General features: G+C 47.9%; 1 protein-coding gene across 1 annotated transcript in view; it reads right to left on the reverse strand.

Moving 5' to 3' along the window:
* Positions 1–532: 532 nt before the first annotated feature.
* LOC139050758 (cathepsin D-like) overlaps positions 533–14698 on the reverse strand; it is a 37582-nt gene continuing 23416 nt past the window's right edge. Inside the window, exons 5-8 of the mRNA XM_070527472.1 lie at positions 12151–12404; positions 11627–11765; positions 8291–8386; positions 533–807 (exon numbers count right to left, since the gene is read on the reverse strand). Of these exons, the coding sequence (XP_070383573.1) occupies positions 649–807; positions 8291–8386; positions 11627–11765; positions 12151–12404 (648 nt within the window). The 3' untranslated portion in view covers positions 533–648. The remainder of the gene's footprint in view (positions 808–8290; positions 8387–11626; positions 11766–12150; positions 12405–14698) is intronic.

The raw sequence follows: 14698 nt of genomic DNA on the forward strand, positions 1-14698 counted from the left end.
CGCAGGCGTCTGTCAGCATAGATTGAAGACTTTGTCGGAAGCGCTTGCATGAGTGGGAGTGAAACCGACACAAACTGTATCGTGTTATACGTCGTGCTCGGATACGGAGCATCTGAAACAAAAATTACATAGCACTATTTGATCGGGTGTATTCCACTGGAACACGCAAGATAAAATAGATCTTTAGGACAGGTGAAATATGTTGGAACTTGATACACTGGCCTACTAACATAACGCCTTTTTGGATATTTGGCCAATAGGCTGCGTAGACCGCGGATAAGTCCACATGCAAACCAAACCTCATATGTAACGGCCGTTACGATTTTGTAGTGCCTAGCCATCAGGTCAAACATAACATGGTCATTAAATGTGCGTAGAATGTTTCATTGGTAACGATGACTATGGCTCTGCCACTGGTATTTTTTGATTGACTTCTGCTTCATGATGCTAGAAGAAAAAGTTAAGAACAAGTCATGCCAACGGCTGTAATCTGTTTTAAGACAAATGTTCTCACACAGACTACGGCAAAATAAATGTTTTTATGTGATGCCGCCAAATTCCCCAGCTTGCCTTCTTCTTGAATGCAAACGGGTACTTGCGAAGTTCTGAAATGAAATTATCATTTGACGACGATAGGCGTAGCGCCGCTTAGTTGCTTGGTTTCTGGACGTATCCGATGGCGATTTCCTTGCGGTTGTTCCATCCGCCTTGCTGGAAGAACATATAGACATAGCGAAGGTAGTTCTGCCCCAAGAGCCAGACTCCTTCTTGTCCTACAGCGAAGCCACTGTAGCACACAGTGCCAACCTGCGATAACCATGTAAAGTTGTAAGAAGTCAGACACATCGATTAGTGCTCTCGTGTTATGTGTTACATGCACTATAGCTGCTTCTTGAATCTTTCTCCACCTCTGCTCTTCAATGTATACTATAGCAAATTCTGATTGGTTGCAATTGGCAACAGAATTATGCGAAGCCGTCATATTGAAAACATGATGGCAAGTCTTCTTGAACGAGCATGGAGCCTTCTTTCTTTTTCTTTTTCTCGCGCTATCTTGTCAGTAAAAGTAGTGTGACTACCAAAGTAAGAGGAATACACTCGGTGCCACTGTGCTTTTAGGTCTGTTTGTTCCTTCCGTCTTTCTCTTTTAGCCAAATTTAGCGTATTGATCTGCACCAACTTCAGCTGATTTAATTACTTTCAGTGCCATTCAGGCGTTTCAAAATGGTGCGGATGACAACAATAATTGATCAAGTCAGAGAGGAAAAAGGCATCCTGTTGTTTAATAAGGGTGGATACAAATAAATGGACAAACTGCACAGATGTGCGCCGTCCTTACCGACAGTACGCCAAGGTTGTCTACAGAAAAAATCATATATAACATTTATAAAAGTTGTCGGCGACGTTCTTGTCATTGAACGCTCGCACCTCTCCTTTGAATTATCAGCAGGATGAACAAGAAGAAATGAAAAAGAGGGCTGAATTTTCCTATTATTCATATCACAAGAAGCCAACAACTAAAGACACCAGGGACAGCATCTGGGAAATTACAAGCACTTAGTATTTGTATTAAAGAAATTATTCATGAATGGAAATGAAAAAGCAACTGGCCGCTGATGGGGCATGAACCCATGTCATCGTTATACGCGTGCGATGCTCTTACAAACTGAGCAACCACGGAGCCGTTTACCTAATGCGATGCGCTGGGAAAACAATACGATGTCATTCGATGCATTACTGGATCCGACAAAAGAAACTTGCACGACGGTGCATTTGGCCATGTTACGATTCATTGCAGATGCTGGGATCTCGTGGTGTTGTTCACCCCCTTACCCAGATGCGTCGCGCGTTCCAAATCATGTACGCCGTGACAAAACAAACTGGATGCCATAGACATTTAGTGAAAGGCAACGGCGCATTGTGCTGCGTGGACTCTCTTCCTTAACAAGAACACGTGTATATATCCATGCACGACGCTTGTGGAGCTTGTATTTCAAGAGGGACAGTTTGTGCCCACAAAATATGTGTGCACTTTTCCTTAAAATAATTTCTTTTTTTATCATGCATTTAGATTGCCAAATGAAAATTGTGTGTAAAGATATCTAAATTTGGAGTCGCACAGAGCGTACTAAATATGCTCGTTTGTTTCTTTATGGGTGGAAAATGGGTTGAAACAGCTTGACTGGCAACGGGAATGGGGGCGCAGATTCACCAGTTCTAGTTTGTGGATGTTTCAAAAAATACCCAGACAACAAAAGTTACAGTTACAACAACAATCCCTAAACCAACGAATTAACTAGTTATTGACACGTGTACTTATCTGTATCGGGCAACCACGTTTCACCGCCTAACAAATGTAATCGCACGGTGTGGGACGCGCCTGCATGTATCCGAAGTTTCCGGAAAGTTATCGATGCTTTTATCCGCTGTCTGTTGTCGCCGAACCTTACGTTATCTCATTTCATCACCTGACACGAATGGTGTAGAACTTTGTGAAAGGCACGCGGGTCCGAACGATTAGTCTGGAACATTCGACGACTGCTCTATAAATGCCGACGCGCTTGACCCGCTGATTAGATTTTCGACGATCGCCGACTGTGTTCGCCGCTATCGTTGTGCTATAAGTGTAGCCTGCTTTGTGGGCACAGGTTCGCCCAATAAAATTTAGTTTTGTCGTTCACAGTGGTGCTACTGTGTTCTTCAACGTCACCACTACGTGACATTTGGTGGAGGTGCTTGTGCGTTCATGTACCGAACGCACCCGCAAAGCCGCGATCCAAGCCCGAAGCCCGAGGACAAAACCAACATCGCCCAAGACCAGCGTGCTAGCCGCAGACTGCAAGGACTGCCCCCAGAGCACGGACTTCTACCTGAGTCGACAAAGAAGATCGAGGTCAAAACAACCGCAATGGCTGCCCCAGCGTCCCCCGTTATCCCACAACAACCTCGGGACCCACCGACCTTCCATGGAGCAGCGACTGAAGACGCAGAATCCTTGCTGGAGACCTACGAGCGAATCGCGAGTTTTAACAACTGGGAGTCCGACGACAAGCTGCGGCATGTATACTTTGCCTTAGAAGATGCCGCCAGAACGTGGTTTGAGAACCGGGAGTCGACCTTGACGACATGGGACCTCTTCCGTAGCGGTTTCCTGCGCACCTTTACGAGCGTCGTGCGCAAGCAAAGGGCCGAAGCCATGCTGGACGCCTGAGTGCAGCTGCCGAACGAGAACGTTGCCATCTTCACGGAAGAAATGAACCGTCTCTTCCGCCACGCCGACCCGGATATGCCCGAGGAGAAGAAAGTCCGCCTTCTCATGCGTGGTGTGAAGGAAGAACTTTTCGGCGCAATGGTACGAAGCCCACCGAAGACCGTAGAAGAGTTCCTTCGCGAGGCAACCAGCATCGAGAAGACACCCGAAAGGCGGAACCGGCAATTCAACCACCGTACAAGCTCTACCCACTACGCAGGAATTCAATCACTGGCCACGGACGATCTGCGCGAGACCATCAGGACCATTGTGCGCGTAGAACTGTGCAAGGTCTTGCCTTCGTCGCAGCCTCAAGTTGCCTCGATCGCCGACATCGTGGAAGAAGAGGTGCGCCGATCCCTTGGAGTTCCTGAGGTGGAACCAGAATCACCGCAGCCGGAAGCAATTACCTACGCCGCCGCCGTCGCCCGCCATCAAGGCCCCCCTGTGCGACCGTGCCAGGGTCCTGCAACGCCGCAATTCCGTCGTCCGCCGCCGCCGCCGCCGGCACGCCCACCCGTCGCCCAGCGCACCTACGCGAGGAAGACGGACATTTGGTGAGCCCCCGACCAACGCCCGCTCTGCTATCACTGCGGAGAAGCCGGCCATGTGTATCGCCGATGCCCATACCGCGACTTGGGACTGAGGGGTTCGCCGTCAACTCGCCGCGTCCACAGCTTGGGGAGCGCCCACGTGAAATCGCCGATTACCTAGCCGCCACTCAGTGGAACTCTCGACGACCATCCCGTTCGCCGTCACCAGGCCGCTACCTGTCACCGCAGCGCCGACCATACAGTGGTCCAGCTCGGGGCCGGTCTGCGAGCCCATATCCGGAAAACTAAAAGCAGCAACCGGTGGAGGTGCGGCTGCTGTTCGTCGAACTGACGAAGATCCTCCGCCGCCGATGAAGACGACGAAGAAACCATTTCGACGACCTAATGACGACACGCCGCCGTTCTGACGAAGTCAAGAAGCCAAGACTACACCGACGAAAGACGGCTTGACGACGCGACGTTCCAGCTTCAGTTCAACACGATGCAGCCGTGATCCGACGCCAAGACCTAACTGCAACGCCAGACAAAAAACCACCGACCTCGACGTGCTTCTCGACGGCCACGTAGTTACCGGCTTAGTGGACACCGGTGCTGATTACTCCGTCATGAGTGGACACATCGCCACCCAGTTGAAGAAGGTTAAGACTGCATGGGAAGGCCCTCAAATTCGCACCGCTCGAGGACGCCTGATTACGCCGACTGGAATCTGCATGGCAAGAATAACCATTCATGCCCGTACTTACCCTGCCACCTTCGTTATCCTCCAACAGTGTTCACGAGACGTCATTCTCGGTATGGACTTCCTGAGCCAACACGGCGCAATCATCGATCTGAAGTCGAAGTTAATAACGCTGTCGCAAGATAAAGCGATACCGCTGGAGAGCCTTCGTAGTCACCACGCCTTGAGTGTGCTCGAAGATCAAGTAAGCATCCCGCCTCGCTCCAGCATTGTTATTTCGGTCGGCACCGAAATACCCGCTGACGTAGAAGGCGTCATCGAAGGCGACCAACGTCTACTGCTCGACCGTGAAATATGCGTCGCGAAAGGGATCGCTCGACTGCACGGAGGAAACACGACAGTGTTACTGACAAACTTCAGCCAGCAGTTCAAGCACATCAACAAGGGCACGACGATCGCATACATCGAGGAAACTCTGGACGCGAGCAATGCGTTTGTTCTCTCGGATTCTGTCGCATCCACCCCGACGACCGTAGTTCCCGAGCCAGACTTCGACATAAATCCAAGTCTCCCCGTGATTAAGCGGCAGCAGCTCAGAAGTCTGCCTCGACGATACAAAGACTGCTTTTCGACGTCATCGAAGATTCGACAGACACCAGTCGCAAAGCATCGCATAATAATCGAAGAGTGCGCTCGACCACTCCGCCAGAGCCCTTACCGAGTTACGACGCGAGAACGCGAAGCTATAAGACAACAAGTCGACAAAATGCTGCGCGACGACATCATCCAGCCGTCGAAAAGCCCGTGGGCGTCTCCAGTTGTTTTAGTGAAGAAAAAGGACGGAACCCTACGTTTCTGTATCGATTATCGTCAACTGAACAAAATCACGAAGAAAGACGTATACCCCCTCCCACGGATAGACGACGCATTGGATCGGCTCTGCAATGCTAAATACTTCTCATCGATGGACCTCAAATCTGGCTACTGGCAAATAGAAGTCGGCGAAAGGGATCGTGAAAAGACCGCCTTCATCACGCCAGACCGCCTCCATGAGTTCAAGGTTATGCCATTTGCACTGTGCTCGGCGCCTGCAACGTTCCAGCGCGTGATGGACACGGTTTTAGCAGGATTGAAGTGGCAGACCTGTCTCGTTTACTTGGATGACGTCGTTGTATTCGCCGGAAATTTCGACGATCACCTTAGGCGGCTTGCCACAGTACTCGAGGCCATCAAGTCATCAGGGCTCACTCTGAAGCCAGAAAAGTGCCGCTTCGCTTACGATGAGCTTCTGTTCCTAGGCCACGTCATCAGCAAGTCTGGAGTCCGCCCTGACCCGCAGAAGACAGCTGCCGTCGCAAAGTTCCCGCAGCCCACCGACACGAAGGCAGTGCGTAGATTTCTTGGCATGTGTGCCTGCTACAGGCGATTTGTCAAGGACGTTTCGCGCATCACTGAGCCCCTGACACAGCTAACTAAATGTGCCGTCGAGTTCAAGAACTAAAACGACGTATGCAGTCGCCGCCCGTACTTGCGCACTTCGACGATCACGCCGATACCGAAATCCGCACTGACGCCAGTAGCCTAGGCCTCGGTGCCGTCCTAGTCCAGAGAAAAGATGGACATGAACACGTCATAGCTTACGCTAGCCGGTCGTTGTCAAAAGCGGAAGGCAATTATTCTACAACCGAAAAGGAATGCCTCGCCATCGTTTGGGCTACAGCGAAATTTCGCCCTTACCTATATGGTAGGCCTCAAAAGTGGTCAGCGACCATCACGCGTTGTGTTGGCTAGCTAACTTAAAGGACCCTTTAGGACGGCTGGCACGGTGGAGCCTTAGACTACAAGAATACGACATCGCTGTAACATACAAGTCTGGACGAAAACACTCAGATGCTGATTGCCTATCACGCGCCCCCATTGACCCGCCGCCGCAAGATGACGAGGATGACGACGCCTTCCTTGGAATAATAAGCGCGGAAGACTTCGCCGAACAGCAGCGAGGAGACCCGGAGCTAAATGGTCTCGTCGAGTATTTGGAAGGGAACACCGACGTTGTCCCTAGGGCATTTAAGCGTGGATTGTCTTCGTTCACGCTACAAAACAACCTGCTCGTGAAGAAGAACTTCTCACCAGTCCGCGCCAGCTACCTTCTCGTTGTACCGCCAGCGCTGCGTCCAGAAATACTGCACGCCCTGCACGACGATCCAACCGCTGGGCACCTCGGATTCTCCCGGACGCTGTCGAGGATACAGGAAAGGTATTACTGGCCGCGTCTGACCGCCGACGTCACCCATTACGTCAAGACATGCCGAGATTGTCAGCGACGCAGGACACCACCGAAAAGGCCAGCAGTATTATAACAGCCGAGCGAACCTCCTCACCTACCATTCCAGCAGATTGGGATGGATTTGTTGGGGCCGTTTCGGATGTCAACTTCCGGGAATAAGTGGATCGTCGTGGCGAAGGACTATCTCACCCGCTTTGCTGAAACTAAAGCTCTACCAAAAGGCAGCGCAGCCGAAGTGGCGAAATTTTTCGTGGAGAACATCCTGCTGTGTCATGGTGCCCCAGAAGTCTTCATTACCGACAGAGGAACGGCTTTTACAGCAGAGCTCACCCAAGCCATTCTGCAGTACAGCCAGACAAACCACAGGAGGACAACTGCCTACCATATGCAGACTAATGGTCTCACGGAGCGCCTGAACAAGACCCTCGCCGACATGCTAGCAATGTACGTCGACGTCGAACACAAGACGTGGGACGCGGTCCTGCCGTACGCAACCTTTGCTTACAACACGGCGGTGCAAGAAACAACACAGATCACGCCGTTTAAGCTGGTTTACGGCAGGAACCCGACGACGACGCTTGACGCCATGCTGCCGCACGTAACTGACGAAGAGAATGTTGACGTAGCTAGCTAACTCCAGCGCGCCGAAGAAGCCCGACAGCTCGCCCGCCTGCGAATCATGAGCCAGCAGAGGACCGACCGCCGACACTACAACCTCCGACGACGCTTCGTCGAGTACCAACCCGGTGACCGTGTTTGGGTTTGGACCCCTATACGCCGACGAGGACTGAGCGAGAAGCTTTTGCGTCGCTATTTCGGACCGTACAAGATCATCCGACGTATTGGCGCACTGGACTATGAGGTCGTGCCAGACGGCATTTCGCTATGACAGCGGCGCCGCTCACGACCTGAAATAGTCCACGTTGTGCGACTCATGCCGTACTACCAGCGTTAATGAACTTTGGGGCTTTGCGTGACTGACCTTTGGACTTTGTTTCTTTTCGTTGTTTTGTTACTTATGTTTAATATGTGTCCTTTTGTGTTTCGCTCTCTTATATTTGTAGCATCGGGACAATGCTTTTTAAGAGGGGGTATTGACGCGTGTACTTATCTGTATCGGGCAACCACGTTTCACCGCCTAACAAATGTAATCGCACAGCGTGGGACGCGCCTGCATGTATCCGAAGTTTCTGGAAAGTTATCGATGCTTCTATCCGCTGTCTGTTGTCGCCGAACCTTATGTTATCTCATTTCATCACCTGACGCGAATGGTGTAGAACTTTGTGGAAGGTACGCGGGTCCGAACGATTAGTCTGGAACATTCGACGACTGCTCTATAAAAGCCGACGCGCTTGACCCTCTGATCAGATTTTCGACGATCGCCGACTGTGTTCGCCGCTATTGTTGTGCTATAAGTGTAGCCTGTTTTGTGGGCACAGGTTCGCCCAATAAAATTTAGTTTTGTCGTTCACAGTTGTGCTACTGTGTTCTTCAACGTCACCACTACGTGACATTATTACCTTCACGACGTAGTCCTCGGGACCCAGTCGCATCCAAGCACCGGCATCAAGTCCGATAATAGGCAGCTGTGGAACTCGGTCGCAGTCTACTGTGTACTGAAATGAAAACAAGCAAAATTAAAAAGAACAACAACATTGTTGCAGTGGTACAATGCGCAAGCTAACATCCTTTGTTGTTCATCTTAAGCCATACGGCCGTTGGTGAAGGCGATTAGATCCCATTGTAAGTAAACTCCCTAGAATATCTGCATTCTTCTGAGTAGCGACATCTACCTCCTCTCCAGACCCCCTCTCACTCGCAGCCGGCGTAGTGCGCCATGTTCTTCCTGACCTCCTGAAGCGGAGTCTACGCCGCTTCTAGGGACACGCTGCAGCCGTGGCCCGAATGGCACACGCGCATTATAGGAACATGAGAGGAAGCTCTAGCTCGGGTCCAACTCCAACGCTGCCTATTCAAAAAGGTGAAAAGCGCAAAGACGTTTTTCTGAGATAACCCCTGGACCGATTTTAATGATGTTTGCTGTATTGGAGAGAGAAGGTTAAATTCTAGTGACTGTTGGAAGCGGAATCTCGATTTAGAGGCCTGAATGTGTAAAAAAATATTTTCAAGTATTCGGAAGTTTGAAAAATATAGAAACACGAAGTTTAAAAATAATAGGTCTGCATCAATAACACATATTGCGGTTTAGTAAACGGTATCCATTACATCATTCAGAGCGGACAAATTCGATTTGTCATATATCTTATGTGAAGTTCTTACGTTGTGTATAAGTGTTCTGCAAAAGCTGTATCTATATGTTAATACATTTTTTTTTTATTTTCTTACAAACTTCGTCAAATTTGGTGCTGTGGTTGCCGTCAAAAACGAATCCTCCTTTTACATGTATTTAGATAGAAGCACCCGAGCTAAAGCTTTCGCTTAAGAAGGTATGTGCTTAAAGGGCAACTACGCTTCGTGTCAATAAAATGTGCTAAAAGGCGGCAGCGGGAGATGTACACAGTCAGGGGCGCTATACCGTAAAGCTACTCCAAACTCTTCTGTTCCATTTCTGCAATCATCCCTCCACCATCGGCCAACAACTTTTTTTTATATACTCCCTCTTCGCTTGTCTGTCACGCGACGTCACAAAAACCACGGTAACACCGCGGTTTCTTTCCAGCTGATATGATGTGAACACACTGATTATGCATGACTGCGGAGAACAAAAGAAAAATAGCTTTTCTGATTCGACGCCTTTTTGCTATTAGAACTCGGCTATTAATCAAAAGTTCTCAGGCTGCACCGATTTTACCTGCCTGTTACACGACGTCGCAAAACCACGAAAACTCATGGCGTCAAAGTGACGTTTACGCGTTAAAGATGCATTAATATGCCGAACAAAACTCAATTTTTCTCTGAAGAGCTACAGGCTGTCCTGTTCCGTGAGGAATAAAAGATGGCTGCCGCCGATCGCTCAGGCACTGACTACTCACACCTGCCAGAGAGCATGGGCTGCTGTAACACATTCTTGCGTGGCTGGGTAACGTTTTGGAGCACTTTCGGCATTTTTACGACCTCACGCAGTAAACTTTTCCGTGATAATGATCCTTCTTAGCGGCATTCTTAACCTTGCGTTGCATGCCGCCGTGATTTTCTACCAGCCACCGCAAGCTAAATAAGGAAAGCGGACCAATCGCAGACACCGCACCACACTCTTCATCCGGATATCGATTATCAGTGTACTGGCTCGGCCCACTCGAAACCGTCTCCACTTGAGCCGTGCTCCTCGCCTCTTATCAGCCAATTAAACAAGACAAGCCGCTCAGTGTAGGCAATGTTATTCGTTATTAAAGCAAACATAGGTGACCTCCTATAAGCGAGGAAATCATTTGGTTGGTCTCCTTAAACAACCCTGCGTGTCACCGCCCGATGGTTGCGTCGGTGGTTATGCAAATCTGAAGTCAGGAGATTGGAATAAAAACATATTGGAAGAGTTTTTCATTATGGGGGCCCAAGAATCTTAAATGTGTAAGAACTGAGGCGCATCATAGGAAGTGCATACGGCCTAAAACGCCAAACGCTGTCGCACGTCTGCCCAGGTTCCACGTGCAATGCGGCGTTTTCGAGAATGGTCGCGCCAACCACAGAATATCATTCGGAACCGTAAAAACACTGCCAAATAAACGCGCACAGAAACACTGCTCACTATAATGGCTCTCCAGCCAGCCCTGACGTTCGCTCTCAGCAGCTTTAGCAAGTGACTGCGAGAGGGGAACAGCGTCAGGAAGAACATGGCTGTCGGGAATGAACGTCGCCCAATAATATTTGTCGGCGGCGGTTCAGAGCTTGTCGCTACAGTAAGAAAGCTAAAATATCTAGGGACCTTAATTTTAGGTGGAGATCATGACCTCCTTCATGTGGTTTCATAGACTAAAAGCCGTGCTAGCTAATTACCTGATTTAGTGAACAAGAACCGCTGAAGGCTTACAATCGACAATTATCTAGCCATCGTTAACGACTGAACGAGAAATGCACTTCTCTTTAGAGTTCTTTTTATACCTGTCTGCCAGATTGTTTTCCTGATAGCTGTGTTTCCTTCTGATGTTTTGTCGCGGCAAAGAACGCGATCTTATGTGTGTGACCAGCCCTATATTTGTTGCCTCGTAATGTGAGAAGCAATGGTTATTTAGCTGAGAGAATCTAGACACAGAAATTTAAGCCTATCAGGTATCATGCGCTCAATCGACGTGTCCGCGTGGATACGTAATCATTCCTTTATTTACATATTTGTTTTTAGTGGAGTGTTTCGTATGTACATATATATTACCTGATTGTTGTGTCGACTCATTCAGGTTGAAATATTTGTATTACGAATTCATACTTGGATGATGTCTTTCTTTCTCGATCCGCTGGCAGCTCGTGTTATTTTAAGGTTGGACTATGCACTGTTATGTGATTATTATGTTTTCTTCTTTAGATAGTTAGCTGTATCCATTAGCCAGTCCCTTCTGTAATGATTCATGTAAGCTTTGAGGGTACTTGAAACAAAATAAGACGTAGGACTTTCGAAGGATCTGTGTTTTATCTCCGTTATAATAGATCCAATTACGTATACTCTTCGGCGCTACAAATACGATATTCTGCATGTTTCATTTGACTTTACTTCGTGTTTTCAGCTGGTTGAAATTTGATGCAGTCATTATTTACGATATATTACACTGATTGTCCATAGTCAAGTCAAGCAAATGGCTTTAGGTATATTGAACGCGCTGGCAATGACACGATACCTAATACCATTTGCTTATTTACTGCCACTTTTCGGTGAAGCTAACAAATACACTGCATGAGATACGCACCTCGCCTTGACCGATTCGTGTTGCTCCAAGGGCCTGGTGGATTTCATTAATGTACCTCTCTGGCCCATAGATGAATGGCAGTGCGGAAGCAGGCTTGGCAGTGAATTTCTCCCATATAGACTTCTCTCCGATTGTAATGCTGAGTATGAGATGCAAGACACAAGTGATTCAGAAAGTGATTCCTTAGAAGGTGATACCTGAGGAGATACCAATATTAAAGTGCTGGACTTCACCTGTAATGGTACTGATTAAGATCAGTGGTATCTATTGCGCATCCTAGACGCCTAATACGTTTACCTCCCTTTATTTATACACAGTTTATTTGCTTAAGGTGGGATGCTGTTCATCTACTACCATCTCATGCAGAAGCTGAAGAGCAATACCTTTATATATTTCGCGCAGGCATTCTATCACTAAAGCACAAAGGAAATTGCTAGTAATTGGTATAGCAATACATGTCTCTGGTAGGGCAATTTTTGAAACGACATACCTTACATAGAGTACGATAACATGCGAGTACTTACTAGTACATGGGAATGGACCAGTCTTGTCCAGGAAGACGCAGCAAAGCTAGACCCCATTGATAATGATCCGGGTCATAGTCCCCAAACTTAATCTCTCCATCTGCGCCGTCACGCGTTTTATGAAGGTAAAAGGCGAATAAAGGCATATACAGCAGGCGTCGCTGGTTCATCGTATCGAAGACGGACCAATGCTCAGGAAGTTCCGGCTCGGTTCCAAGCCCTACGACACCATCGAAGGCTATACCGTTGTACATCTGTAATATGGATTGAGAAGTGCAATATAAGATGGGCAGCCTTCCGCCTATTGTGCGTCTGTGAACTCAAGTATTGCGATGCCGGATACTGGTCTGGCTCCTGCCAGCGCTCTTGAGTGTGTTTATAAATAAAGCATTTAATACTACAGAAACTCCTCAATTTTCATCGCACAAAGCCAACAAGGTGCCCTAGATGACGACGGACAGTACCCACATGAGCACACGGCTGATGACAGCTGCAATACAACGAGAACGCAACGTAGGAAATCACAGCAAAACGCCCAAATACCGAAGCAAGCTCTGTCGCGAGCTCTTAACTGCTTCTTCTATTATTGTCCTTTGTTATTTGACGAGAAGTTGGGAAAACAGACAACGGCCGCATATGCCAAACATCTAAGATAAGCCCACAGACTTAGAAATATCAATTTAAAAGAGGCAGATGTCGGTGTAAATTGTTTATTGATGTATCCGTTACTCTCACTACGCACGGAATCTTTGTACATAATTCCCAATATATTGATGTATGTTTTTTGTACTCCTTCATTACGCAATGCCTCTATGACTGCTGATATCTCTACTATATAATATCACTTTCCGTAATCTATGAAAGTAATATAGAAAAGTTTATTGTACTGCGCAGACTCCTCGTTCACCTGATTGGTGGCAAGGAAGTGATCCATTGTAGAGTATCCCTTCCGTAATGTGAGGCCAGTCTGTTCTCTTGGTGAATTGAATTCAAGTGTTGCCCTTATGATATTGGGGATTACATTGGTGAATATGTTACGCACTACTGAGAATAAGATAGTGGGCGTGTAATTCTACAATTGTCTGACCTCTCCCTTCTTATGGTTCCGTTTCATGTTGGCATTCTTCCAGCTCGCTAGTACAGTTGAAGTCGAGAGGCATTGCGTATAAGGGCCGCAAGGTTTTCAAACAATAGATCTCATCCACCTTCGATTAAATAGGCCGTTATCAAGCCTTCTACTGCCACTTTTCCTCTTGTCATGTCTTGCAAGCCTCTCATAAGTTCATCGCTAGTTATAGAAATACTCTCAGTGTCCTGGTCATCGCTCCTTTGAATTAAGGTAGCACGGCTACTTTACAGAGGTACAAGGACAGGTCAGTATAGAATTCTTCAGTTGCTGTTATTATATCATTGAAACTGCTGATGACATTATCCTGCTTATCGTTCAGGGCTTACATCTTGCTTTGTCCTATGCCAAGTTTTCTTCTCACTGGTTTCACGCTGCTGCCACTTTTGACTGCTTCCTCAAATGTTCCCACGTTATAAGCTTGAATATTCCATACTTTCTTCTCGTTGACCAGTTTTGACAGTTTATCGAACTCTAACGAATCCCATGAGGAGATAAATTTGATGCTTTGTCGTCGCATTACTATGTCCTTCGTTACTTGGGAGAGTATACCTGCTGGTCGATTTGGTGTCTTTCCTTCCACCTGAATTGCTCTTTATGAAATCAGTCACCATACGGTTTCATTCATTACCACTATATTGTCTTCATCATCTTGTTCTCAAGCTGCACATTTGTTACCAACACCAGCCTGAAGTCGTGTGCTTCTGCCCTTACTGCGTTTTGGTAGGTCTTCTCGACTAATTTTGCTGTTTATCTCTTCATACTGAGAGACATCCAAGTCCCCACTAACCTATGGTAACTGCTTGTTTCCCCATTAGGGCTTGCCGAGGTCCAATTACAGTGAAAGCTCGTTAATTCGAACTTCAATAATTCGAATTTATGGATAATTCGAAGTGTACGATTTGGTCCGGCCAAGCTCCATAGAAGTCTATGTATAAAAACGTCCGTTAATTCGAACGCGAGAAGGTTCCCTCACGGATAATTCGAACTACGCTCGCCTGGCACACGGCCAGAGAAACGCGCCTACTGCCTACACAGAAGGCTATATTGCCTCCGAAACGGAGAGAACGGCGAGAGAAGGCAAAATCGGACAAAAATCTAACCGACGCGGGGTCAGCCAGAAGGCAGCGGCGGCTGCCGCCTCTCCGTTCTACGTAACCTCCGAAACTTCTTGCCCGTTGCGAATCTCGGAGGCTTTGCAAATCTTGTACAGCTGTTAATGTTGTGCGGAGATGGCACGGCAAGCTCCAAAACAGAGCGAATCAAGTACGTCGCAGCTGCGCTTGCAATCAAGAACCAACGAATCAGGGCCTTCGCCACCTTCACATCTTCAGCGTCTTTGTCTCGGCAGTCTTCATCGGTTGTGCACCTCTGTTTTCAACTTAGGAGGTATCGGCCGTCGCGATTCATTGTGATGGTGTT

This window comes from Dermacentor albipictus, chromosome 10, assembly GCF_038994185.2.
Source record: "Dermacentor albipictus isolate Rhodes 1998 colony chromosome 10, USDA_Dalb.pri_finalv2, whole genome shotgun sequence".
Taxonomy (NCBI): domain Eukaryota; kingdom Metazoa; phylum Arthropoda; class Arachnida; order Ixodida; family Ixodidae; genus Dermacentor; species Dermacentor albipictus.